The 27,372-nt window shown below is 50.6% G+C and overlaps 1 protein-coding gene across 3 annotated transcripts in view; it reads left to right on the plus strand.

Annotated features, from left to right (window-relative positions):
- The window catches only part of TRAF3IP1 (TRAF3 interacting protein 1), a 78,227-nt gene that overhangs the window by 17,286 nt on the left and 33,569 nt on the right, over nucleotides 1-27,372 (plus strand). For 2 of the 3 annotated variants that reach the window (XM_049888572.1, XM_049888571.1), the window contains exons 8-13: nucleotides 14,845-14,865; nucleotides 15,771-15,855; nucleotides 16,511-16,594; nucleotides 17,036-17,159; nucleotides 17,360-17,396; nucleotides 18,781-18,857. In XM_049888572.1, coding sequence (XP_049744529.1) covers nucleotides 14,845-14,865; nucleotides 15,771-15,855; nucleotides 16,511-16,594; nucleotides 17,036-17,159; nucleotides 17,360-17,396; nucleotides 18,781-18,857 — 428 coding nt within the window. Of the gene's footprint in view, nucleotides 1-2,286; nucleotides 2,383-10,989; nucleotides 11,092-14,844; nucleotides 14,866-15,770; nucleotides 15,856-16,510; nucleotides 16,595-17,035; nucleotides 17,160-17,359; nucleotides 17,397-18,780; nucleotides 18,858-27,372 lie in introns of all 3 variants that reach the window. The other variant, XM_049888573.1, reaches the window with a different exon arrangement.

Here is a 27,372-nt window from a genome sequence, read left to right on the forward strand (position 1 = left end):
TGTGGGCCTTGTAGGCAGGACCCGGGCAATGCTGTGGTACATGGGACTTGTAGGCAGGACCCAGGCGATGTCCGGCCACTTGGGCCTTGAAGGCAGGACCCAGGTGATGTCATGGTATGTGGGCTTGTAGGTAGGACCCGGGCGGCGCTGGGACGTGGGTCTTGTAGGCAGGACCTGGGCAGTGTTGGGACGTGGGTCTTGTAGGCAGGACCCGGGTGGTGCTGGGACCTGGGCGTTGTAGACAGGACCCAGGCGATGTCGTGGTATATGGGCCTTGTAGGCACGATCCAGGTGATGCTGGGCCACGTGGGCTTTGGGTCTAAAGTAAGTGAGAACAGAGCCCTTGGAGGGTTTTTGGCAGAGTAGAGACATGACTTGACGTCTGTTTAAAAGCACCACATTGGCTGCTGTGTGGAGAGTAGGTTATATGGAGCAGGAGTGGAGGTGGAGCAGGCAGGAGGTTGCATGGGGTCCAGGGGAGAGACTGATGGCTGGGACCACAACATCACTGGGAGAACACAGGGTCCAGGGGAGAGACCGATGGCTTGGATCAGAGCATTACTGGGAGAACACGGGGTCCAGGGGAGAGACCGGTGGCTTGGGCCAGAGTGTCACTGGGAGAACACGGGGTCCAGGGGAGAGACCAATGGCTTGGGCCAGAGCGTCACTGGGAGAACACGGGGTCCAGGGGAGAGACCGATGGCTTGGACCAGAGTATCACCGGAAGAACACAGGGTTCCGGGGGAGAGACCGATGGCTTGGACCAGAGCGTCACTGGGAGAACACGGGGTCCGGGGGAGAGACCGATGGCTTGGACCAGAGCGTCACTGGGAGAACACGGGGTCCGGAGGAGAGACCGATGGCTTGGGCCAGAGCGTCACTGGGAGAACACGGGGTCCGGGGGAGAGACCGATGGCTTGGGCCAGAGCGTCACTGGGAGAACTCGGGGTCCGGGGGAGAGACCGATGGCTTGGACCAGAGCGTCACTGGGAGAACACGGGGTCCGGGGGAGAGACCGATGGCTTGGGCCAGAGCGTCACTGGGAGAACACGGGGTCCGGGGGAGAGACCGATGGCTTGGACCAGAGCGTCACTGGGAGAACTCGGGGTCCGGGGGAGAGACCGATGGCTTGGACCAGAGCGTCACTGGGAGAACACGGGGTCCGGGGGAGAGACCGATGGCTTGGACCAGAGCGTCACTGGGAGAACACGGGGTCCGGGGGAGAGACCGATGGTTTGGACCAGAGCGTCATTGGGAGAACACGGGGTCCGGGGGAGGGCGATGGCTTGGACCAGAGCGTCACTGGGAGAACACGGGGTCCGGGGGAGAGACTGATGGCTTGGACCAGAGCATCACTGAGAGAACTCAGGGTCCGGGGGAGGGCGACGGCTTGGACCAGAGCGTCACTGGGAGAACACGGGGTCCGGGGGAGAGACCGATGGTTTGGACCAGAGCGTCATTGGGAGAACACGGGGTCCGGGGGAGGGCGATGGCTTGGACCAGAGCGTCACTGGGAGAACACGGGGTCCGGGGGAGAGACTGATGGCTTGGACCAGAGCATCACTGAGAGAACTCAGGGTCCGGGGGAGGGCGACGGCTTGGACCAGAGCGTCACTGGGAGAACACGGGGTCTGGGGCTATTTTGATGGCCGAGATGACATATAGGATGGCGACTGGACGTCAGTCATTAGAAAGGAGAACCAAAGATAAGGTCAGTTTAGGGGGGGTGCTGGGCACGCAGGTGGGGCCCTTCAATGAAATGGGGTGGCTTTGGGTGGAGCTGGTTGGCGGGCTGGGTGGCCCTGTTGGGATTTGGTCATGGCTGCGTTAGGTCTGAGACCAGGCAGGAGGTGGTGGGTAGACAGTGAGAGTCAGGTGAACTGAAGGTGAAAACAGGCAAGGTAGAAGTCCTAGGCAGTGGTCTCTGCAGCACACAGGTGCCGTGACCTGGGGGAGAGCACGGGGAGGGGCAGGCTGGAGGAGGAGGTGGCAGAGCCAGCACAGGAGACATGCCAGTTGGAGAGGAACTGGGAGAGAAGGCATCCGCAGGGCCACCTGGGGAAAGTGGAGCCCGGAGGGAGGCAGGGAGGGGGTACCCGGAGGGAAGGAGGGGGGTGTCCATGGACTCTTCTATTAGAGTGAGTTACCTGGAGTCTGAGGACTGACCACTGAGCCTCATAGGACATCCTGTTGGTGACCTCGACCTAGAACCCTGTAAACCCTAACTAAAGCAACCAAACACAAGCCAGTACATGTTTTAATGTGTTGTTAACTATTTCATGTCAGGAAGAAAGGAAGATAATATTTCAGCTAAAATTTTAGACTCCATAGTGTCTGGATTAAATAACGAACCAGATCAGGAAACAACAGCTTCAGAAATAGGTAAGAAAAATATCTTCTCTAGTCCAAATTCTCACCACTTTGATGTGAAGTGTTTAATTCCAGCGTAGCTATAACTTAGGTATTTTTATTCTAACCAGTCGAATGATCGTCTTACTTTTCACTATGTACTGAAGGCCAGAGATGACTCGATGCTCTATTCCCTGTGACATAATACAGAATAACTGAGCATGAAGTCAGTCTTACACGTGCCCTTTTCTGCATGGCTGATTTATTTTTATGCCCAGCTCAGGATGCTGTCTTCATCTTGCTACTGGAATCTTACAAACTGATGTGGCTGGTTAGGTGGAGAATTTTTTTTTTTTTTTTTAATCTTCACCCTCTCCCAGTTTGTTATGTGAACAAAATATCCCACGATGAAGATCTGTGAGGTGTGTGCTTACAGCCCGTCGGGGAAGTTGTTCCCACGGCTTAATGTTAAGGCTGGCACACAATCGTCAGCCCTGCTGACAATAGGGAGTGATTAGACGTGTGCATTCGGAATTCCAAAAGGGATAACTCGTGTTTAAATATCAGTGACTGCCACCTTCTGTGACTTTGGGCCACATTCTTCAGAAACGTTAAAATTCTTGAGTAACATTTAGGGTAAAATATAGTGTGAATCTTGACTCTAGGGAAGGATAAAATAATTTCTAGGCTGAACTTACCTTCTAGCTATCTGAGCATTGTTTTCGTTTTCGTGATTTTAGCTAGAATAATGATAAGCATATTCCCTGTACAAGCGCTTTGCCCTGGAGAACTCACATTTCTAGGAGGTGTATATCCTCCTCCATTATTGGCACAGCCTCTTAGGTGATCTTTGTCTCTTTGTCCCAAGTGGGTCACCCCACACATGGTGTATCTAGGTCTTTGGCAGTCTGGGATGACTGAACAAACGGTGACTAAATGGGAGTGGAATGGCTCCTTACTGATGAAAACGCTTTTCACAAGGGGCATACATGCTGTTGCTAAACTGTGTCCTGGCTTTTATTTCTGCCGGAGTTTTTCTCAGCCGAGGGCTCCTGCCAGCGGGAAACGCCCAGGCGGTCCCTGTATCGCAGGACAGAGAGGTGGGTGGTGGTGCGAGAGGCGACTGCCGTCCACAGGGCAGCCGGGCAGCCGCGGTATACACAGGACCCTGCATCCGAGTCCAGGGGACGGCAGGAGCGCAGGACCTTCCCGCCTGGAGCTGGCGCATGGGTGGGTTCTCTGAGCTCACTTCCTCCTCTGTAAGGGGGTGTGTAGAGTCACCTGCCTTGAGGGGAGATGGGATGAGGCCCGTAACGTGGCCAGCGTGTAACATGGCCAGCGTGTAACATGGCCAGCGTGTAACATGGCCAGCGTGTAACATGGCCAGCGTGTAACATGGCCAGCGTGTCCGAGGCACACGAGGCACAGACCCTGCTTCACTTATTTTGTGTCACTTTAGTTGAAGAGGCGTCATGGGGGCAGGGGGCCATAGAGCACCCCAAAACAAATCCCTTTCTAATTTGGTGCAAATGGATTCAATGTAAACTGAAATAGTTACTTAGAAATATACTGAGTGCTTCTGGGGGCTTCAAGGGCTCAACAGGAATTTACACGTTCTTTCTCAAAAGGTGAACTGTTTCTCCTCTCACTGCGTGTTGCGACGCAGACTGCTCAACCTGCCTGTTCTCGTCATAGTTGCAGGGCAGCCTCAGGTTTTCTGACCTGTTAAGCCTTATGTGTATCTTGCTTGGATTCCCTCATTTTATTTCATTATTTCAACTTTTTAATTATGAAAAATACAGTAAAGTAGAAGGATTAGTATGATTAACACACAGACTCATCAGTTCTAACGTTTTACCATATTTGCTTCATCTGTGGCTGTAGATTTTTATAAACCATTTTAAAGTATGTGAAAGATGTCCTGACACGTTTCCTATAAATACATTAGCATGCAGCTCAAAAAAAAGAAAAAAAAAGATATTTCCCTGCATAGCCACAAAACTAATGTCACTCCTAACAGAGCTGTAATTCCCCGAAGGCATCTAAGACCCCGGGTGGTATCCCAGTTGTCCCAGAGGTGTTTTTCATGTTTTTTTTCTTTTCCCCTGAGTGGTGATTTTTGTTGAGATAAGGTTGCTTGTCTTGTAGACTGTTGCGCCTTCTGTATTTTCTGATTGTTGACCTCTGCTCTGCTCCTCCCTCTGGTATTTTCTGTTAGGTCTGAAGGCTTGACGAGATGCGGGTGAGACGTCGCCCAGTGTGGGGGGTGTGGCACCCTTCTCGTTGTGTGTTGTGCCTGCCTGCCAGGCTGCCCGCTGGGTGAGACGAGGCCCTTGTTCTCAACACTAGTTATTCCATCACGTCCAGGACCTCGGTGTGGCTACAGTTGGCGCTGAGCACTGGCAGACTGGCATTCGGGTAGTGGTGTGTGGGCTGCCTGTCTGGTTGGTGAGGGCACGGGACCTCCTGGCCAGCACAGTGCCCCTTCCTTCCTTCCTGCACGTTATCCTTTTAGTCTTCGGCCATCAGGCGGTCAGGAGCCTGCTCGGGGGAGCGTTCAGTGAATGGACGTGCAAGCCTTTGAGCCTGGGCCACCTAGACGCCAAGGCCCACAGCCTCACTCCTCAGTTGCCACGTGGTTCCAAGCCACACATTTCACTAATGTGTTGATTTTTTTTACTGATTCGTAGTACGTAGTTTTAATTTTGGGGGAAGAAAATTTTTTTCTATAGCATTGATTCTGACTCATAGCGACCCTGCAGGACAGAGTAGAACTGCCCCATAGAGTTTCCAAGGAGCAGCTGGTGAATTCGAAGTGCTGGCCTTTTGGTTAGCAGCTGTAGCTCTTAACCATTTCCTTTTTTGAAGCTGTTATTTGGCACACTGGTTAATCTGCCTCTATGATTAAGACTTGATTGTAGTATTATTTATCAGCATGTGTGGTCTGTCTGAGCTCTTTCTCCTGAAGGAATCTGGAGTTTAGGAAGGCTTACTTAAGGATTGCACTAGAGCTTTGAAAAGATAAAGTTGTGCAAAGTGTCCTTGGGATACAGAGACGAGACAGTGCATTTGTGGTTTCTTTACTGTGGTGGGGGCTTCGTACTCACCAATAGGAAATGCTGGACACTGCCAGATAAAGTCTTACAGAGCTTAAAATCATTGGGCAGTTTTCTTCTGACATTGATGGTCTACAACTGCCAAGCTTATATCTACCTTTGATTTGTTTTTATAAGATGTAGTAACATTTCATATTGATTTTTAGCTGCCCTCGATAAAATATTATAATTAACTGTTTGAATCAGACTGTTGAAGTCCACATCATTCTTACGGTTTGAAACAAGTATCCTCAGAACATTTTATGTTGTCTATTTTCTGTAGTTCTCTCACATACATAAAGCAGTTCTGTGCTAGTTAATGACAGAGTAATTCTGATATAAATGATTTCTTTGAATAGTTTTAAGAATTTGTAAAATTGTGTTTTAGGGAAGAGAACATGTTTTCAGTTTTATTTTTGTCTCTCGATTTCTTCCAGGGAGTGGTGGGTCCTTTGGTGAACGGGGTGGCCTGCCAGCTCTGGGTGCTGGAGTGGTGGGTCCTTTGGTGAACGGGGTGGCCTGCCAGCTCTGCGTGCTGGAGTGGTGGGTCCTTTGGTGAACGGGGTGGCCTGCCAGCTCTGGGTGCTGGAGTGGTGGGTCCTTTGGTGAACGGGGTGGCCTGCCAGCTCTGGGTGCTGGAGTGGTGGGTCCTTTGGTGAACGGGGTGGCCTGCCAGCTCTGGGTGCTGGAGTGGTGGGTCCTTTGGTGAACGGGGTGGCCTGCCAGCTCTGGGTGCTGGAGTGGTGGGTCCTTTGGTGAACGGGGTGGCCTGCCAGCTCTGGGTGCTGGAGTGGTGGGTCCTTTGGTGAACGGGGTGGCCTGCCAGCTCTGGGTGCTGGAGTGGTGGGTCCTTTGGTGAACGGGGTGGCCTGCCAGCTCTGCGTGCTGGAGTGGTGGGTCCTTTGGTGAACGGGGTGGCCTGCCAGCTCTGGGTGCTGGAGTGGTGGGTCCTTTGGTGAACGGGGTGGCCTGCCAGCTCTGGGTGCTGGAGTGGTGGGTCCTTTGGTGAACGGGGTGGCCTGCCAGCTCTGGGTGCTGGAGTGGTGGGTCCTTTGGTGAACGGGGTGGCCTGCCAGCTCTGGGTGCTGGAGTGGTGGGTCCTTTGGTGAACGGGGTGGCCTGCCAGCTCTGGGTGCTGGAGTGGTGGGTCCTTTGGTGAACGGGGTGGCCTGCCAGCTCTGGGTGCTGGAGTGGTGGGTCCTTTGGTGAACGGGGTGGCCTGCCAGCTCTGGGTGCTGGAGTGGTGGGTCCTTTGGTGAACGGGGTGGCCTGCCAGCTCTGGGTGCTGGAGTGGTGGGTCCTTTGGTGAACGGGGTGGCCTGCCAGCTCTGGGTGCTGGAGTGGTGGGTCCTTTGGTGAACGGGGTGGCCTGCCAGCTCTGGGTGCTGGAGTGGTGGGTCCTTTGGTGAACGGGGTGGCCTGCCAGCTCTGGGTGCTGGAGTGGTGGGTCCTTTGGTGAACGGGGTGGCCTGCCAGCTCTGGGTGCTGGAGTGGTGGGTCCTTTGGTGAACGGGGTGGCCTGCCGGCTCTGGGTGCTGGAGTGGTGGGTCCTTTGGTGAACGGGGTGGCCTGCCAGCTCTGGGTGCTGGAGTGGTGGGTCCTTTGGTGAACGGGGTGGCCTGCCAGCTCTGGGTGCTGGAGTGGTGGGTCCCTTGGTGAACGGGGTGGCCTGCCAGCTCTGGGTGCTGGAGTGGTGGGTCCTTTGGTGAACGGGGTGGCCTGCCAGCTCTGGGTGCTGGAGTGGTGGGTCCCTTGGTGAACGGGGTGGCCTGCCAGCTCTGGGTGCTGGAGTGGTGGGTCCCTTGGTGAACGGGGTGGCCTGCCAGCTCTGGGTGCTGGAGTGGTGGGTCCCTTGGTGAACGGGGTGGCCTGCCAGCTCTGGGTGCTGGAGTGGTGGGTCCCTTGGTGAACGGGGTGGCCTGCCAGCTCTGGGTGCTGGAGTGGTGGGTCCCTTGGTGAACGGGGTGGCCTGCCAGCTCTGGGTGCTGGAGTGGTGGGTCCCTTGGTGAACGGGGTGGCCTGCCAGCTCTGGGTGCTGGAGTGGTGGGTCCCTTGGTGAACGGGGTGGCCTGCCAGCTCTGGGTGCTGGAGTGGTGGGTCCCTTGGTGAACGGGGTGGCCTGCCAGCTCTGGGTGCTGGAGTGGTGGGTCCCTTGGTGAACGGGGTGGCCTGCCAGCTCTGGGTGCTGGAGTGGTGGGTCCCTTGGTGAACGGGGTGGCCTGCCAGCTCTGGGTGCTGGAGTGGTGGGTCCCTTGGTGAACGGGGTGGCCTGCCAGCTCTGGGTGCTGGAGTGGTGGGTCCCTTGGTGAACGGGGTGGCCTGCCAGCTCTGGGTGCTGGAGTGGTGGGTCCCTTGGTGAACGGGGTGGCCTGCCAGCTCTGGGTGCTGGAGTGGTGGGTCCCTTGGTGAACGGGGTGGCCTGCCAGCTCTGGGTGCTGGAGTGGTGGGTCCCTTGGTGAACGGGGTGGCCTGCCAGCTCTGGGTGCTGGAGTGGTGGGTCCCTTGGTGAACGGGGTGACCTGCCAGCTCTGGGTGCTGGAGTGGTGGGTCCCTTGGTGAACGGGGTGGCCTGCCAGCTCTGGGTGCTGGAGTGGTGGGTCCTTTGGTGAACGGGGTGGCCTGCCAGCTCTGGGTGCTGGAGTGGTGGGTCCTTTGGTGAACGGGGTGGCCTGCCAGCTCTGGGTGCTGGAGTGGTGGGTCCTTTGGTGAACGGGGTGGCCTGCCAGCTCTGGGTGCTGGAGTGGTGGGTCCTTTGGTGAACGGGGTGGCCTGCCAGCTCTGGGTGCTGGAGTGGTGGGTCCTTTGGTGAACGGGGTGGCCTGCCAGCTCTGGGTGCTGGAGTGGTGGGTCCTTTGGTGAACGGGGTGGCCTGCCAGCTCTGGGTGCTGGAGTGGTGGGTCCTTTGGTGAACGGGGTGGCCTGCCAGCTCTGGGTGCTGGAGTGGTGGGTCCTTTGGTGAACGGGGTGGCCTGCCAGCTCTGGGTGCTGGAGTGGTGGGTCCTTTGGTGAACGGGGTGGCCTGCCAGCTCTGGGTGCTGGAGTGGTGGGTCCTTTGGTGAACGGGGTGGCCTGCCAGCTCTGGGTGCTGGAGTGGTGGGTCCCTTGGTGAACGGGGTGGCCTGCCAGCTCTGGGTGCTGGAGTGGTGGGTCCCTTGGTGAACGGGGTGGCCTGCCAGCTCTGGGTGCTGGAGTGGTGGGTCCCTTGGTGAACGGGGTGGCCTGCCAGCTCTGGGTGCTGGAGTGGTGGGTCCCTTGGTGAACGGGGTGGCCTGCCAGCTCTGGGTGCTGGAGTGGTGGGTCCCTTGGTGAACGGGGTGGCCTGCCAGCTCTGGGTGCTGGAGTGGTGGGTCCCTTGGTGAACGGGGTGGCCTGCCAGCTCTGGGTGCTGGAGTGGTGGGTCCCTTGGTGAACGGGGTGGCCTGCCAGCTCTGGGTGCTGGAGTGGTGGGTCCCTTGGTGAACGGGGTGGCCTGCCAGCTCTGGGTGCTGGAGTGGTGGGTCCCTTGGTGAACGGGGTGGCCTGCCAGCTCTGGGTGCTGGAGTGGTGGGTCCCTTGGTGAACGGGGTGGCCTGCCAGCTCTGGGTGCTGGAGTGGTGGGTCCCTTGGTGAACGGGGTGGCCTGCCAGCTCTGGGTGCTGGAGTGGTGGGTCCCTTGGTGAACGGGGTGGCCTGCCGGCTCTGGGTGCTGGAGTGGTGGGTCCCTTGGTGAACGGGGTGGCCTGCCGGCTCTGGGTGCTGGAGTGGTGGGTCCTTTGGTGAACGGGGTGGCCTGCCGGCTCTGGGTGCTGGAGTGGTGGGTCCTTTGGTGAACGGGGTGGCCTGCCGGCTCTGGGTGCTGGAGTGGTGGGTCCTTTGGTGAACGGGGTGGCCTGCCGGCTCTGGGTGCTGGAGTGGTGGGTCCTTTGGTGAACGGGGTGGCCTGCCGGCTCTGGGTGCTGGAGTGGTGGGTCCTTTGGTGAACGGGGTGGCCTGCCGGCTCTGGGTGCTGGAGTGGTGGGTCCTTTGGTGAACGGGGTGGCCTGCCGGCTCTGGGTGCTGGAGTGGTGGGTCCTTTGGTGAACGGGGTGGCCTGCCGGCTCTGGGTGCTGGAGTGGTGGGTCCTTTGGTGAACGGGGTGGCCTGCCGGCTCTGGGTGCTGGAGTGGTGGGTCCTTTGGTGAACGGGGTGGCCTGCCGGCTCTGGGTGCTGGAGTGGTGGGTCCTTTGGTGAACGGGGTGGCCTGCCGGCTCTGGGTGCTGGAGTGGTGGGTCCTTTGGTGAACGGGGTGGCCTGCCGGCTCTGGGTGCTGGAGTGGTGGGTCCTTTGGTGAACGGGGTGGCCTGCCGGCTCTGGGTGCTGGAGTGGTGGGTCCTTTGGTGAACGGGGTGGCCTGCCGGCTCTGGGTGCTGGAGTGGTGGGTCCTTTGGTGAACGGGGTGGCCTGCCGGCTCTGGGTGCTGGAGTGGTGGGTCCTTTGGTGAACGGGGTGGCCTGCCGGCTCTGGGTGCTGGAGTGGTGGGTCCTTTGGTGAACGGGGTGGCCTGCCGGCTCTGGGTGCTGGAGTGGTGGGTCCTTTGGTGAACGGGGTGGCCTGCCGGCTCTGGGTGCTGGAGTGGTGGGTCCTTTGGTGAACGGGGTGGCCTGCCGGCTCTGGGTGCTGGAGTGGTGGGTCCTTTGGTGAACGGGGTGGCCTGCCGGCTCTGCGTGCTGGAGTGGTGGGTCCTTTGGTGAACGGGGTGGCCTGCCGGCTCTGGGTCCTGCCGAGATTCTAAACCTGTTTCTCTAGCAGCGTACCTCGTCCTCCATACTTTTTGCTTTTAAAAGAAAAAATATTTAATTTCTCAGGTTTTTGATTTTTTTTCCACCAACTTTGGCTCATCAGTCAGTAACCAGTAGCTAAGTATTTGAGAATTTTCAGTATATCTAGGACGGTACGCAAGTCAAAACCAAACCCATTGCCACTGAGTTGATTCCAACTCATGGTGACCCCGTAGGCCACCCTGCAGGGCTGCCAATTCTGTAATCTTTATGGGAGCAGACTGCCACATCTTTCTCTCGTGGAGCGGCTGAGGGGTTTGAACTGCTGATCTTTCGGTTAGCAGCCGAGCACTTAACCACTGTGCCACCAGGGCTCCTTCTAGCAGGTGCACTGTGTTAAAGCTGGTTTTCTTCTCCTGCTTTCCCAAAGCAGCCACCTGTTTGCAGCTCCTCACCTCCTGGGCCTGGCTGCAGTGGGCACTGGTGGAGACAGGTAGTGTCAGGCTGGCTCTAGAAATGAGAAGTGAAGGGACTGGTCTGCCTTTGCTGAGGGGTCCTAAGCCCTCACCCAGGCTGATGGACTGGGGTCAGCTCAGTCTAGGCCCCCTTTGCCTTTCTCTCAACCGCAGACCAGGGCAGGGGGAGGAAGTTCCTGAGGCATGGTCCCAGAAGGTGCCTTTGGCCAGTGCTTGGTAAGCTTGCAGTGTGGGCAAACGTAGATGGTGCGTGTGCTGTGTGCTGGTAAAGCCGTTGACCCCGGCCCTCGTGTGCACAGACTTAACGACCAATCTTACGCTGTCTCATGTCAGGAACAAGAGAAGCTAATACTCGTTCAGCTAGCATTTCAGATGATAATTCAGCTAGTCTGTGGCGGGAGAATGCTGAGCCAGAGCCAGCAGCGAAACCGCAAGGTAAGAGGCCTGACCCCTTGCCCACGCCTCTTCCGGTGAGCGTGCCTCTGAGGAAAGCGGGGAGGTGTGTAGGGAGGTCTCAAGCCGCAGGTCTCACCTGGTCTCTGGCCCACGTAGAGTCCAGCCTCTTGCTGTCCTGCTAGGGGAGCCCTGACCATGGCAGGTGGCGCTCTCTTGGTCTTTTAAATGAGCTGGAACGGACCAGGGTCACTGCTGTGTCACATTGGACTGGCTCGTGTGGGCCTCCTGCGGGGTTCTGCGCTTAACTGCCTAAGCATCCCCCGGGTTCAGCAGTGCCCCCCAGAACTTCATGGTCAAGGGGACTAGATCACTCCAAGTGTGATTTTTGCATCTGAATGTTCCTTCAGGGCCCAAAGTGGTACCACAGTAAGATCCTGGTTTTGGCCTATTTTTTTTCTCCGTCTTTGATTTTAAGATCCTGGAGCTCCAAGCAGGCTTGGCGGGTGCCAGTGCCCCACATCACTGCCTGTGGTGTTCCAGGAACCTGGGTCTGTGTAGGTGTGGCCACTGGGCTGGGGACAGGGGTGTGGCCGGTGATGCTGTGAAGGGCTGGGGCCACGGGCTGGACTTTTGATGCACTCGGACAGAAAGCACATGCTGTGAGCCAGCTGTGTGTCAGCTATGTTCTGAGCTAAGGCAAAACGTGTGCTGGTGAGTGAGTTAGACGGCCACCAGCCTGCGAGGAAACAGTGCGTCCAGGGAACAAGGGGATCTGAAGCTGTCCAGGTGGGGGATGGCGTCTTTGGGGACCGGGCTGTGAGTGGCCTGGGAGGGTACTGGGAGGTTTCTGGCAGAAGGACCTGCATGAGCAGCTGAAGAATGGTGGACAGAGAGTTGGGGTGGATTTGTGCCCAGCCCTGGGCCACACTAGGGAGTCTAGTCTTTACTAAGAGCGGTGGGGCCCAATGATATTTTTAGGAGGGGTGACACAATCATACTTGGATTTTAAAAAGAGCATCTGTGCTTATTTGGGAGACTTAAAGAATAGTTCAGAGACGAGATGAGAGTGGCTTGAACAATGGTGGGGTAATGGAGGAAGAAGTGGACAGGTTCCTGGGATGGTCACGAGGTAGAGTCATTGGCGTGGACAATGGTAGGGTGATGGAGGGGAAGTGGACAGGTTTGCAGGATGGTCATGAGGTAGAATTGTTGGCTTGGATGATGGTGGGGTGATGGAGGAGAAGTGGACAGTTTCCCAGGATTGTCACAAGGTAGAGTCATTGGCTTGGACGATGGTGGAGTGATGGAGGGGAAGTGGATGGCTTTCTAGGATGATCACGAGGTAGAGTCGTTGGCTTGAACGATGGTGGAGTGATGAATGGAAGTGGACGGGTTCCCTGGGTGGTCATGAGGTAGTGTCCTTGGCTTGGGCGATGGTGGGGTGATGGAGGGGAAGTGGACAGGTTCCCAGGATGGTCACAAGGTAGAGTTGTTGGCTTGGACAATGGTGGGGTGGTGGAGGAGAAGTAGACAGGTTCCCTGGATGGTCACGAGGTAGAGTTGTTGGCTTGGACAATGGTGGGGTGATGGAGGGGAAGTGGACAGGTTCCCTGGACGGTCATGAGGTAGAGTCGTTGGCTTGGAGGACGGTGGGGTGATAGAGGAGAAGTGGACGAGTTCCCAGGATGGTCATGTGGTAACACCCTTGGCTTGGACAATGATGTGGTGATGGAGAAGTGGACGGGTTCCCGGGATGATCATGAGGTAGCGTCCTTGGCTTGGATGATGATGGGGTGATGGAAGAGACGTGGATGGGTTCCCAGGATGGTCATGAGGTAGTCATTGACTTGGATGATGGTGGAGTGATGGAGGGGAAGTGGCTGTGTTCCCAGGATGGTCATGAGGTAGCATCCTTGGCTTGGACACTCTGTGCTTGTGCCTCCTAGCCATCTAAGGGGAGGACCCAGCCTGGAGCATAGAGGAAAGGTCTGGCGTGAAGATCTGAATCTGAGAGTTGTGGGGGCACAGGTGGCAGGGAGCCTGGGTGTGATGCTGGTGTCGGCGAGATGTCCTGTGAGGGAGCAGTGTGAGGGGAGGGACTCTGGCTGGCATTCAGAGGAGGACTGGGCCAGCAGGGGAGTCTGAGGAGAGCAGCCCCAGGGCAGAGGAGGGAAGGATGTTTCAGTAAGGAAGGTGTTGGCCGTGTGAGGGGCCAGGAAGCTGAGGACAGGAAGTGTCTGTTCGGTCAGGGACCCCATCCACGGAAAGGAGACGGTCTTCTTTGTTCCCTTACCATCTGTGTCTCAGTCTGAGAATGTGTCATCCCCTCTCAGGAGTCTTTCTGAGCTCCAGGTGACCCTGCAGTTGTCCCCAAACACCCTGATGGCAGGAGTGTTTTTAGAAAGAGCTGGGAATTTAGGGTCCAGGGAACTGGGTCTGTGTCTCAGCCACACAGGACAACTGTGTGCTGGCCTGGTCAGGACACCGACCCACCATGCACTGTGGAGGAGGGCCTGTTGCCACCACTCCTGGGTCTCCACAGCCCTCTGCCCTTTGCTCAAGCCCCTGACGCCCTGTTCCCCAAAGTCCCTTCCTCACCCCTCGGCCCACAGCTCAGCGCTGCTTGTTTTCACACTGTCGTATCATGGTGCTGTCTGGAACGCATGTTCTCCAGGCTCCTACTGACCACTGTCTCCCAGTCCCTTGGCTCCCATGGGTGGTCTGCTGGCCCAGGCCTGGCCTCTGTGCTGTCTGGCCTGTACGACTGCCCCACTTGGGACCTCTGGGTTCTCCTTTGTCCCATACGACAGTACCCTACAGCGTCTCCGGGTTCCTATGACCCTGAAGCTTGGCCACCCCTAGAGCCACCCTCTGGGGCACCGTGTAAGTGGAAAACCTAGAGGGGTCTGAGGAGTACCTTCAATCTGTGTTTGCTGTGGATCCCAAAATAATCCAGGGCCTGGATCCTCAGGGGGCACCTGCAGGCCATCCTGGTGGAGGCCCTGATCAAGGAGGTGCCCCCTCCCAGTGTGGCCGGGCCCCTCCGCTCTCTGGAGAATTCCCCAGTGAGTGGCATGGACACATACAGTCTGGATTCTTCTGTAGATGAGCTCGTGGGTTTTAAGAGGTAACAGAAAGGTGGTCCACCTATGGTTTTGAGACCACCCCTTCCATGCTCCCACTTCGCTTGTGACCTCAGGGAACTTGAGATTTGACTTAGCACAGGTCATATCCATCCCCAAAAGCAGCCCTTGGAGAAGGATCCTGGGGCAGGGGCAAAGGTAGGCCCGCCTTGCGCTTGAGATGTGATTCCCATCCACGTATGGAGAGGCTGACAGAAACACACTTGTGCAGTCGCGTGAATGGGCTGTTGTGTGGTTCCACCCAGGGTCGTAAAAATGGCTCTGCCATAATGGCTCGGTCAGTGGGTTTTGCCTGGCTGAGGACTGTCACCTCCTCTTATGTTTGGGAGTCCATCTTTTTGTGGCTTCCTGGTTTTATCAACTTTTGTCTAAAACCAAAATTTAACATTAACTCTGTGATACTCTCCTCTTATCCCTGTTTCCTGTTTTCACATGGTAACGTTTTATGCCTCACAGTTTTGTTTGTTTGTTCTTGTCTCTCTGTCTTTGAAAGTAAAACAGAGGCAGCAGGGCACTAGACGAGGCTCTGAGGAATGGTGGCTTTTCCTTATAAAGGGCCACAGTCGCCCTCCTCTAGTTCTGCTATGCTTGTGTGATACTCTAAGACTTACTGACACAAATGTTAATTTTTCCATCTGCTTTCTTTTAGGGGACTCCCCCAGTGACGCAGGTAAGGAATGGCATTCAGTAAATGAGTTTGGTGTACATCGTGAATATCTGATAGAACATGTCATTTCAGGTTTATGTTTTTATCATTAAATTGCATTCATGCATGTAACTCATTTTAAGGAAACGTATCTTGGCTATACTGGTATAAGATTTAATTTGTATGTTTTATTTCAAAAGACTACATTTCAGATTTTTTTCCAGAGTATAAATTATATTTTCATTATTTCATTTATTTTTATTATTCTCCAAAGTAAAGCTCTTTTACTTTAAACAATGCAGCAAATTTAATTATCTCAGTGGCCTGGGCCTTTCATCAAAATGAAGCAAGCTTTGTTCAGATTATAAGAATAATATTGTAATACCTGAAGTAAAAAACTTTTGAGTTTCAGAAAAATATGAAGAATAAAATAAAAGGTACTGATAATTCCACTGTTTGTAGCTTTAATGAATATCCATCTAGATCCCCGTGTATGCGTAATCACCAGATACGTTGTCATACTGTGTTGATAATGTATTAAAATGGTGACTTGTACACAAAAAAGCCTAACGTGACTATACCGTGAGTTACTTAGCAGCCCTCTCTCATTGGCCACAATCTGGTGATGATCTATGTGCTGGACTCCTTGACACGTATATATTCACGCACGTGTCCTTTTCCTTTCTTAGGCCGTATTAAAAGATTTCCTGACAAGTCAAACCGGTGTGATTTCCAAGGCCCACGTGTGCGCATTTCTCCAAATCTTCACCAAATTCAGATATCAAAAGCCTCTTTTGTCTTATCAAAATGATAGATGAAAAAACAACTCGTTTATACTTGTAATTTTTCAGTTGCTGTCTTTTCAAGTGTTTACTGGTTGTTTGTGCTTCTTCCTTTGTGAATTGTTGGTTGGACTGTTGTCTTTTTAGAAGGAGACGGTGGACCCACTGGCCAAGAGAAGTCCGAGGTGTCAGAGAATTCAGAAATCCCAAACGAGCTTTCATCCAATCTCAGGTCTGTGGTTTTTACTGCTGTTACCTTGGAAGACTGTCACACCCAGGGCACAGCTGGAGTGCTTTTTTCTGTACTTTTGCTATTTATTTCATGCTCAAGGTTAATTATGAGGACATATTTGTACAAAGAGAGAAAAAAACAGTTAATTTTTCTGTGTCTGAGATATACTAAAACCAAACCAAACCCGTTGCTGTCGCATCGATTGCGACTCGTGGCGATCCTATAGGACGGAGTAGAGCTGTCCCACAGGGTTTCCAAGGAGTGGCTGGTGAATTCGAACTGCTGACCTTTTGGTTAGCAGCTGAATGCTTAACCACTGCACCACCAGGGCTCCACCTGAGAGATATCTAACTGCAACTAGGACATTCTAGAGGTTTAGGGACATCCATAATGAGGGCTAAATTACATCGTGTTTTTATTACTGATAGTTATATTAAATTATTATTTTTCATACCTTGAAATTACTGGAAATAGAAGATTAAAAAACGGAGACTTTTTAGTCGTCAGTCTGATGGAATATTCTTGCTGTTTTGCTGACTGTGTCCTCACCAGCATGTTCTTAAGGGTCTGGAAATCAGCGTTAATGTTAACTTGGGCTTTCTTTCCTCTATTCTGAAATGTGTGACTTTTCCTGTTTTCGATTGTTTGGGTTTAGAAAAATACCTCGGCCTGGGAGTGCAAGACCAGCTCCCCCCCGCGTCAAACGCCAGGAGAGCGCAGAGGTGTTAGCTGTAGACAGGTGAGACTGACGTGACAGGGAGGTTCTATCCCTGGGGCCTTCGAAAAGTTGTCAGCCACTTGGGGGGCTGATGAGCGGAGCTCATGGGGCGTGTGGGTGAATGGTGTGTGTGTGTGTGTGAATGTGGGGTAGGAAGAATCGTGCCTACGGGTGATGGGAAAACTTGAAAACGGGATGGGGAGGGTAGGACAGGGATGAGGGGGTACAGGTGGCCTGGGAGGAGGCTGGGCCAGAGAGCCGCGTCAAGGTGGGGGGCTTCACCGGGAGCACCGTGACCGCGAGAATTTGTCTCTGCCTCCCCTTACCTTTTGTGATATGGTCCTAGAGGTGGCGGCTCGTTAAGCTCTTCTCAGGTAACAGTGGACAAAGCTCAGACCTGGGATTGCTGAAGACTTGTGCCGGATGTGAAATTCCTAATTCGATTTCGTTTCCTGTGTTTAGGGCGGGGAGTGGGAAGGCCGTCTCAAACGTGATCGCGGACTCCCAGAACTCTGAGAACGAGGAGGACGATCAGTTTGTGGTGGAAACTGCCCCTCAGCTCTCTGAAATGTCGGAGATTGACATGGTGTGTTTGTGACGACACGTAAACTCGCTGGAATGCACACTCCAGCTTTGAGATTTATGTAGGGAAACCTTTTCTCTGATTTGTCCGTTGTTTTTTTTATCCTCATTAATTTTGCCACTCCTTTCTGAGATGCACAGCAACATGACTTTGAGAACTCAGCAAGTCTGAACCTTCTCTTTCCCTCCTTTCTTCCTGCTCAGGTTCCAGCCGTGGAACTGGAAGAGGACGAGAAGCATGGTAGGTTCTGGGCGCGAGCGCACGGGAGGGTGTGTGCGGCGGCGTGGCTCCTCTCCTCTGTGTGGGGTTTAGAAGGATCGCGTGTAAATTGAAGCCTGGTGGTGTAGTGGTTAAGAGCTCAGCTGTCAACCAGAAGGTCCACAGTTCAAATCCTCCAGCCACTCCATGGAAACCCTGTGGGGCAGGTCTACTCTGTCCTATTGGGTCGCTATGAGTCAGAACCAACTCGATGGCAGTGAGTTTTGTTTTTTTATGTTTATTTGGAATAGTTTTTTGTTTTTATATGTCAGTAGGTATGTGTTTGTATTCATTTATTGGTCCCTACATTTTTCTCCGTTCTGCCTTTTTTTTAACCTAACGATGTGTCCTGGCATTGATTCCGTAGCAACCTAGTCTGGGCGGTACAGCCCTCCACCATGTTGACACACCAGAGCCCATCCAGCCAGTCTCATGTCGAGGCTTGAGTGAAACAGCATTTAAAGAAATTGCTTTTTCATATGCATTTACCCCACCCACCACCCACTGCCCTCAAGCAGACTCATAGCAACCCTACAGGACAGAGTAGAACTGCCCCGTAGAGTTTCCAAGGAGCTTCCAAGGAGCGCCTGGCGGATTCAAACTGCCGACCCCTTGGTTGGCAGCCATAGCACTTAACCACTACGCCACCAGGGTTTCCCATGTGCATTTATTTACCTGCGGGTAATTTCTTTTTAAGGAACCCTCCTGGTGTAGTAGTTAAGCGCCCAGCAGCTAACTAAAGGGTTGGTGGTTCATATCTACCCAGCAGCTCCTCAGGAGAAAGACCTGGCAATCTGCTCCCGTAAGAATTAGAACCTAGGAAACGCTGTGGGGCAGTTGCACTCTGTAACACGTGGGGTCGCTGTGAGTATGAATCAACTCAGCAGCACCTAACAACAATTATTTTTTAAGGAAATTGAATGACTCTTGCCCCAATATAAAGGAAGTGTTAGTACCTAGAAGCAATTCACAATTCTCATCTCTATTTGCAATTGGTGTTTATCTATTTGGATGTTAATCTACATTTCTTCTTAATGTTTGGAAATAGAAAGTCGATTTTATTTCTGAAGTTTTTTTTACCTTTCAAGGAACTGATTTCCTTGAAATGCTTTGAAATTCTGTAGTTAATGTCAGCACCAGCTGCCGTATCCATCTATTGCAGACTTTCTTTTATCAATAAAGATCATGTGGAGCTGTTTTCACTATAGGGTCTCTGTGAGTCGGAATCGACTCGACAGCAGAGGGTGAGTTTTCACGGCGAAAAAGGAATAATGAGCAGTTAGTATTCCTCCCCTGCCCCATCTGTTTAAAGTAGCTTCCTGTGGCAGAGACTAAATTTTAACGTAAAACTGCTGATTTTCAACAGGTGGACTTGTAAAAAAAATTTTGGAGACCAAGAAAGATTATGAGAAATTGCAGCAGTCACCCAGAGCTGGCGAGAAGGTAATGGAGTGATTTCTGTGAACACAGGCATTCGAGCAGTCTGTTTCCCCCATTTATATGTAAAACTAGAAGCATATTGTCAGACTGTATGATAACGTGTAATGCTAGCTGACTGCTGTTTAAGTCCATCCCGCCCCTCCCTGTCAGTGGGGAGGAGAGAAAATGAGGGCTCTTTATGTGGGGCGCTGCCTGGCACTCACATCCAGCCCTGGCCTGGAGGGCAGCAGCCTTGCGTGTTGGGGTGCTCAGGAGTCAGGAACCCCTGCTCTGCTCTGACTCCCTGGCTTCCCCTTCCTGCCGTGTCCCTCCCTCTCGTGCCCTGCCTACCCGGGCTGACTGCAGAGTGAGAGACTGGGGCCTGGGCCAGGCGGGCTTTGACCTGTGTGCGCTACTGGTGTCTGGCCTCCCAGCCATTCTCGTTATAGAGCCCCTGCCCTTCCCTGGGCACAGGCTGGTGGGTGAACACCTGCAGGCTCAGCTAGTGGGGCTCGAACGCCGTGGGGAAGTTCTGCCACAGTTGTCTTAAAAAGTAAAAATGCATCTTTGTTTTTTAAAATCAGAAAGTTGTGGGGTAGTTCGCTTTGTCAGCCAAGAATTCTAATGAGTGATTTTAAGTGTGTGTATTTTCCCAGTTGAATTAATGGCTACGTATTTTAAATAGAGCCCTGATAGTGCACTGGTTAAGAGCTTGGTTGCTAACTATACGGTTGGCAGTTCCAACCTACCAGCCACCCTTGGGAGAAAGATGTGGCAGTCAGCTTCTGTAAAGATTATAGCCTTGGCATCTCAATCCAACGAGGCTGGCATTAATCCAAAAGACACAAAATAATAAATGTTAGAGAGGTTGTGAAGAGACTGGAACACATATACACTGCTGGTGGGAATGTAAAATGGTGCAACCACTTTGGAAATCAATTTGGCGCTTCCTTAAAAAACTAGAAATAGAACTACCATATAATCCAGCAATCCCACTCCTTGGAATATATCCTAGAGAAATAATAGCCTTTACACGAACAGATATATGCACAACCATGTTTATTGCAGCACTGTTTACAATAGTAAAAAGATGGAAGCGACCAAGGTGCCCATCAATGGATGAATGGATAAATAAATTATGGTATATTCACACAATGGAATACTACGCGTCGATAAAGAACAGTGATGAATCCGTGAAACGTTTCATAACATGGAGAAATCTGGAAGGCATTTCGCTGGGTGAAATTAGTCAGCTGCAAAAGGACAAATATTGTATAAGACCGCTATCATAAGAACTCGAGAAATAGTTTAAACAGAGAAGAAAATATTCTTTGATGGTTACGAGAGGGGGGAGGGAGGGAGGCAGAGAGGTTTTCACTAATTAGATAGTAGATAAGAAGTATTTTAGGTGAAGGGAAAGACAACACACAGTACAGGAGAGGTCAGCACAACTGGACTAAACCAAAAGCAAAGAAGTTTCCTGAATAAACTGAATGCTTTGAAGGCCAGCGTAGCAGGGGCAGGGGTTTGGGGACCATGGTTTCAGGGAATATCTAAGTCAATTGACATAATCTATTAAGAAAACATTCTGCATCCCACTTTGGGGAGTGGTGTCTGAAGTCTTAAACGCTCGTAAGCGGCCATCTAAGATGCATCAATTGGTCTCAACCCAGCTGGAGCAAAGGAGAATGAACACCAAAGACACAAGGTAATTATGAGCCCAAGAGGCAGAAGGGGCCACATAAAGGCAGAGACTACATCAGCCTGAGACCAGAAGAACTAGATGGTGCCCGGCTACACGCGATGACTGCCCTGACAGGGAACACAACAGAGAACCCCTGAGGGAGCAGGAGAGCTGTGGGATGCAGATCCCAAATTCTCATAAAAAGACCAGACTTAATGGTCTGACTGAGACTAGAAGGACCCCAGAGGTCAGGGTCTCCAGACCCTTTGTTAGCCTAAGACAGGAACCATTCCCAAAGCCAACTCTTCAGACAGGGATTGGACTGGACTATGGAATAGACAATGATACTGGTGAAGAGTGAGCTTCTTGGATCAAGTAGACACATGAGACTATGTTGGCATCTCCTGTCTAAAGGGGAGATGAGAAGGCAGAGGGGGTCGGGAGCTGACTAATGGACACGAAAAGAGAGAGTGGAGAGAAGGAGTGTACTGTCTCATTAGGGGAAAGCAATTAGGAGTATATAGCAAGGTGTTTATAAATTTTTGTATGAGAGTCCAACTTGATATGTAAACTTTCACTTAAAGCACAATAAAAGTTAAAAAAAAAAAAAAGACTACAGCCTTGGAAACCCTATGGGCTGTTCTTTTCTGTCCTATAGGGTTGCTATGAGTTGGAATCAACTCAATGGCAATGGGCTTGGTTTGTTTTAGATAATTTTGCTTAAAGCATCGTAGGATGTTTTAAGGATGGCGAGACTACGTCTCATACTTTGGACATGTCAGAAGGGATCAGTCCCTGGAGAAGGACATCGTGCTTGGTAAGGTAGAGGGTCAGTGAAGAAGAGGAAGACCCTCAAGACGGATTTACACAGTGGCTGCAACAATGGGCTGAGACATAGCAATGATTGTGAGGATGGTGCAGGACCAGGCCGTGTTTCCTTCTGTCATACGTGGGGTTGCTATGAGTTGGAACTGATGTGACCGCACCTAACAACAACAGCAGTTCCTCCTGAAATAGCCAAAGGGGGAACTTGCGCACCCGAGGCTTCCACCAGTGCTCTTGGTGTGCAGGGCGAGTCCTTTGGTCACATTGGGGCCCTTTAACTGGTCACGGCAACAGTGCCCCTGAGGCTTGGCAGCTTAACCACCATCTGCTCTTCTGAAAGGGAAAATGCCTTTCTGCATCTGGTGGCTATTGCTGTGGAATGTTAATATGTCACAGTCCTTCTCATGTGCACAAGGGATCGTCCCGGTGTCCCTGGCTGGGTTCCTGAGACCCAGTGGAAAACCGCGAGCCGTACCCGCAGGCTGTTGATGTAGGTGTGCTTTGAAGCTTCCAGCGTGTGTCTGTTTTGTAGCTGCGTTCTGCATGCAGAGCACCCGAGGCCCGGCTTCAAAGTTCCCTCTGAAAAGTAAATTTCCGATTGGGAAATCTTTTGACTTAGGAAGATAAAGGGGAAAAAAGGTCCTTATTTATCGAGCTTTTACTGCTTCGAAAACGAACAGTTACTGCGTGTCTCCAAGTCGGGGGATGTCAGCAAGCTGCTGTACGCAGTTTTCTTTAGGATGCTGGTACACCTCAGACTTCAGCTTAACTTCTTGGTCTTCCACATACATTTTAATTTTATTTTTTTTTTAAATAAAAGAGATAAAAATGTACAAGTAAAGTTGAGGTCCATTTTTGTCCCTACCCAATACTGTTTTCCTCAGGGCAGCCACAAAGATGAATTTTTATATTTTTGCCACCGGTATTCTTCTAGCTTTGCTATTTTTTATATGTAATAGTATTGTTTTATGGGTCTTTAATATCATCCTTTTGTTGATATTGTGATGCAGTTTGCTCTCCTCAGTCAGTATTGTGTTCCTGAGACCTTCCATGTTTGCTACCTGTTGATCTAGCTTATTTTAATTAATGACTAGTATTCCTTGTTTGGAAACCCTAGTGACGCAGTGGTTAAGAGTTCAGCTCCTAACCAAAAGGTCAGCAAGTTCAAATCCACCAAGTGCTCCTTGGAGACCCTGTGGGGCAGTTCTGGTTTGTCCTATAGGGCCACTATGAGTCATGACAACGGGTTTGGTTTTTTTGAATTCCTTGTTTGTTTATTCACTTCCTTATCAGTGGTTTTCCCAACTTTTTGCTGTTACAAACAGTGCTTTTGTGGGCTCCTTACCTGCCTCCTGGCATACAGCAGGGGTTGGCACATGGTTTCTGTAACGGCCTCCATAGTAAATACTTCAGGCCTTGTGAGCCATGTGGTCTCTGTTGCGACTGCTCAACGGCTGAGGCTCAACGAAAGCAGCGGTAGCCTAGACAACAGGAAAACAAACAGGCAGGGCTGTGTTCTGATCAAACTTTAATTACAAAAGCTGGATCTGGCCTGCAGACCCTAGTTTGCCAACCCTTGCATTGGAATCTGTGCCTAGACTTGGAATTGCCATACCACAGCCTGTGCCGGTCGTTAGTGTCAGATTACTCCTCACGAGCCTGTACCCGTTTACGCTTACCCTGGAATGAAAGCTTGTTTGCGTAGCCAGCCATAGTCCAGGTAATGAATCTATCCATCAGCCTCAAGTTTCCCTTCCTGCTGGCCCTCTCCACGCCCCCCCACCCCCACCCCCACCCCTTTTTGAGGCACCCATTGATCTGCTTTCTGTCACCGTACTTCAGTTTGCATTTCCTAGAATTCTATCGGAATGGAATCATAGAACATGCACTCTTTTTAGTCTGGCTTCTTTTACTCAGGAGTCCTGGTGGTGCTGTGGCTAAGTGCTCGGCTGCTAACCTAGAGGTCAGAGGTTTGAACCCACCAGCTGCTCCATGGGAGAAAGATGTGGCAGTCTGCTTCTGTAAAGATTTACAGCCTTGGAAACACAATGGGGTAGTTCTCTGTCCTATAGGGTTGCTATGAGTTGGAATTGACGGCAATGGGTTTGGTTTTTGGGTTTTCTTTTACTCAAAAACCAAAACCAACCCAGTTGGCGTCGAGTCAGTTCCGACTCATAGCAACCCTATAGGACAAAGTAGAACTGTCCTATAGGGTTTCCAAGGAGCAGCTGGTGGATTCGAACTGCTGACCTTTCGGTTAGCAGCTGAACCTTTTACTGCTGTGCCACCAGGGCTCCTTCTTTTACTCAGCTTGATTTTTTTTTTTAATTAATTTTTATTAAGCTTCAAGTGAACATTTACCATTCCAATCAGTCTGTCACATGTAGGTTTACATACATCTTACTCCCTTCTCCCACTCGCTCTCCCCCTATTGAGTCAGCCCTTTCAGTCTCTCGTTTCGTGCCAGTTTTGCCATCTTCCCTCTCTCTCTATCTTCCCATCCTCCCTCCAGTCAAGGGTTGCCTACACACTCTCCAGTGTCCCCCTGATTTAATTAGCTCACTCTTCATCAGCATCTCTCTCCCCCCCACTGACCAGTCCTTTTCATGCCTGATGAGTTGTCTTCGGGGATGGTTCCTGTCCTGTGCCATCAGAAGTTCTGGGGAGCATTGTCTCTGGGATTCGTCTAGTAGCAATCATACCATTAGGTGTGGTCTTTTAATGACAATTTGGGGTCTGTATCCCATTGGTCTCCTGCTCCCTCAGGAGTTGTCTGTTGTGCTCCCTGACAGGACAGACATCGATTGTGGCCGGGCACCAACTAGTTCTTCTGGTCTCAGGATAATGTAGGTCTCTGGTTCATGTGGCCCTTTCTGTCTCTTGAGTTCTTAGTTGTCATGTGACCTTGGTGTTCTTCCTATGCCTTTGCTCCAGGTGGGTTGAGACCAATTGATGTATCTTAGATGGCCGCTTGTTGGCATTTAGGACCCCAGGCGCCACAATTCAAAGTGGGATGCAGAATGTTTTCATAATAGAATTATTTTGCCCATTGACTTAGGAGTCCTCTCAAACCAAGTTCCCCAGACCCCAGCCCCTGCTCCGCTGACCTTTGAAGCTTTCATTTTATCCCAGAAACCTCTTTGCTTTTAGTCCAGTCCAGTTAGGCTGACCTTCCTTGTATTGAGTGTTGTCTTCCCCTTCACCCAAAGCAGTTCTTATCTACTGATTGATCAATAAAAAGCCCTCTCCCTCCCTCCCTCCCTCCCTCCCTCCCCCCTTTGTAACCACAAAAGTATGTATTCTTCTCCGTTTTTTCTATTTCTCAAGATCTTATACTAGTGGTCTTATACAATATTTGTCCTTTTGCCTCTGACTCATTTCGCTCAGCATAATGCCTTCCAGATTCCTCCATGTTATGAAATGTTTCAGAGATTCGTCACTGTTCTTTATCGATGCGTAGTATTCCATTGTGTGAATATACCACAATTTATTTACCCATTCATCCGTTGACGGACATCTTGGTTGCTTCCAGCTTTTTGCTATTGTAAACAGAGCTGCAATAAACATGGGTGTGCATATATCTGTTTGTGTGAAGGCTCTTGTATCTCTAGGGTATATTCCGAGGAGTGGGATTTCTGGGTTGTATGGTAGTTCTATTTCTAACAGTTTAAGATAACACCAGATGGATTTCCGAAGTGGTTGTACCATTTTACAATCCCACCAGCAGTGTATGAGAGTTTGAATCTCTCCGCAGCCTCTCCAACATTTATTATTTTGTGTTTTTTGGATTAATGCCAGTCTAGTTGGTGTGAGATGGAATCTCATCGTAGTTTTAATTTGCATTTCTCTAATGGCTAATGATCGGGAGCATTTTCTCATATATCTGTTGGCTGCCTGAATATCTTCTTTAGTGAAATGTGTGTTCATATCCTTTGCCCACTTCTTGATTGGGTGGTTTGTCTTTTTGTGGTTGAGTTTTGACAGAATCATGTAGATTTTAGAGATCAGGCGCTGGTCTGAGATGTCATAGCTGAATATTGTTTCCCAGTCTGTAGGTGGTCTTTTTACTGTTTTGGTGAAGTCTTTAGATGAGCATAGGTGTTTGATTTTTAGGAGCTCCCAGTTATCTGGTTTCTATTCGTCATTTTTGGTAATGTTTTGTATTCTGTTTATGCCCTGTATTAGGGCTCCTAGGGTTGTCCCTATTTTTTCTTCCATGATCTTTATCGTTTTAGTCTTTATGTTTAGGTCTTTGATCCACTTGGAGTTAGTTTTTGTGCGTGGTGTGAGGTATGGGTCCTGTTTCATTCTTTTGCAAATGGATATCCAGTTATGCCAGCACCATTTGTTAAAAAGACTATCTTTTCCCCAGTTGACTGACACTGGTCGTTTGTCAAATATCAGCTGCTCATACGTGGATGGATCTATGTCTGGGTTCTCAATTCTGTTCCATTGGTTTATGTGCCTGTTGTTGTACCAGTACCAGGCTGTTTTGACTACTGTGGCTGTATAATAGGTTCTGAAATCAGGTAGAGTGAGGCCTCCCACTTTCTTCTTCTTTTTCAGTAATGCTTTGCTTATCCAGGGGTTCTTTCCCTTCCATATGAAATTAGTGATTTGTTTCTCTATCCCCGTAAAATATGACATTGGTATTTGGATTGGAAGTGCGTTGTATGTATAGATGGCTTTTGGTAGAATAGACATTTTTACTATGTTAAGTCTTCCTATCCATGAGCAGGGTATGTTTTTCCACTTAAGTGTGTCCTTTTGAATTTCTTGTAGCAGAGTTTTATAGTTTTCTTTGTATAGGTCTTTTACATCCTTGGTAAGATTTATTCCTAAGTATCTTATCTTCTTGGGGGCTACTGTGAATGGTATTGATTTGGTTATTTCCTCTTCGGTGTTCTTTTTGTTGATATAGAGGAATCCAAGTGATTTTTGTATGTTTATTTTATAACCTGAGACTCTTCCAAACTCTTCTATTAGTTTCAGTAGTTTTCTGGAGGATTCCTTAGGGTTTTCCATGTATACGATCATGTCATCTGCAAATAGTGATAGCTTTACTTCCTCCTTGCCAATCTGGATACCCTTTATTTCTTTGTCTAGCCTAATTGCCCTGGCTAGGACTTCAAGTACGATGTTGAATAAGAGCGGTGATAAAGGGCATCCTTGTCTGGTTCCCGTTCTCAAGGGAAATGCTTTCAGGTTCTCTCCATTTAGAGTGATATTGGCTGTTGGCTTTGCATAGATGCCCTTTATTATGTTGAGGAATTTTCCTTCAATTCCTATTTTGGTAAGAGTTTTTATCATAAATTGGTGTTGAACTTTGTCAAATGCCTTTTCTGCATCTATTGATAAGATCATGTGGTTTTTATCTTTTGTTTTATTTATGTGATGGATTACGTTAATGGTTTTTCTGATATTAAACCAGCCTTGCATACCTGGTATAAATCCCACTTGATCAGGGTGAATTATTTTTTTGATGTGTTGTTGGATTCTATTGGCTAGAATTTTGTTGAGGATTTTTGCATCTATGTTCATGAGGGATATAGGTCTAAAATTCTCTTTTTTTGTAATGTCTTTACCTGGTTTTGGTATCAGGGAGATGGTAGCTTCATAGAATGAGTTGGGCAGTACTCCGTCTTTTTCTATGCTTTGAAATACCTTCAGTAGTAATGGTGTTAAGTCTTCTCTGAAGGTTTGGTAGAACTCTGCAGTGAAGCCGTCTGGGCCAGGACTTTTTTTTGTTGGAAGTTTTTTAATTACCGTTTCAATCTCTTTTTTTGTTATGGGTCTATTTAGTTGTTCTACTTCTGAATGTGCTACTTCTGAATGTTCTACTTCTGAATGTGTTAGTTTAGGTAGGTAGTATTTTTCCAAGAATTTGTCCATTTCTTCTAGGTTTTCAAATTTGTTAGAGTACAATTTTACGTAGTAATCTGAAATGATTCTTTTAATTTCATTTGGCTCTGTTGTGATGTGGTCCTTCTCGTTTCTTATTCGGGTTATTTGTTTCCTTTCCTGTTTTTC

Source organism: Elephas maximus, chromosome 6 (genome assembly GCF_024166365.1).
Source record: "Elephas maximus indicus isolate mEleMax1 chromosome 6, mEleMax1 primary haplotype, whole genome shotgun sequence".
In the NCBI taxonomy this organism is placed as follows: domain Eukaryota; kingdom Metazoa; phylum Chordata; class Mammalia; order Proboscidea; family Elephantidae; genus Elephas; species Elephas maximus.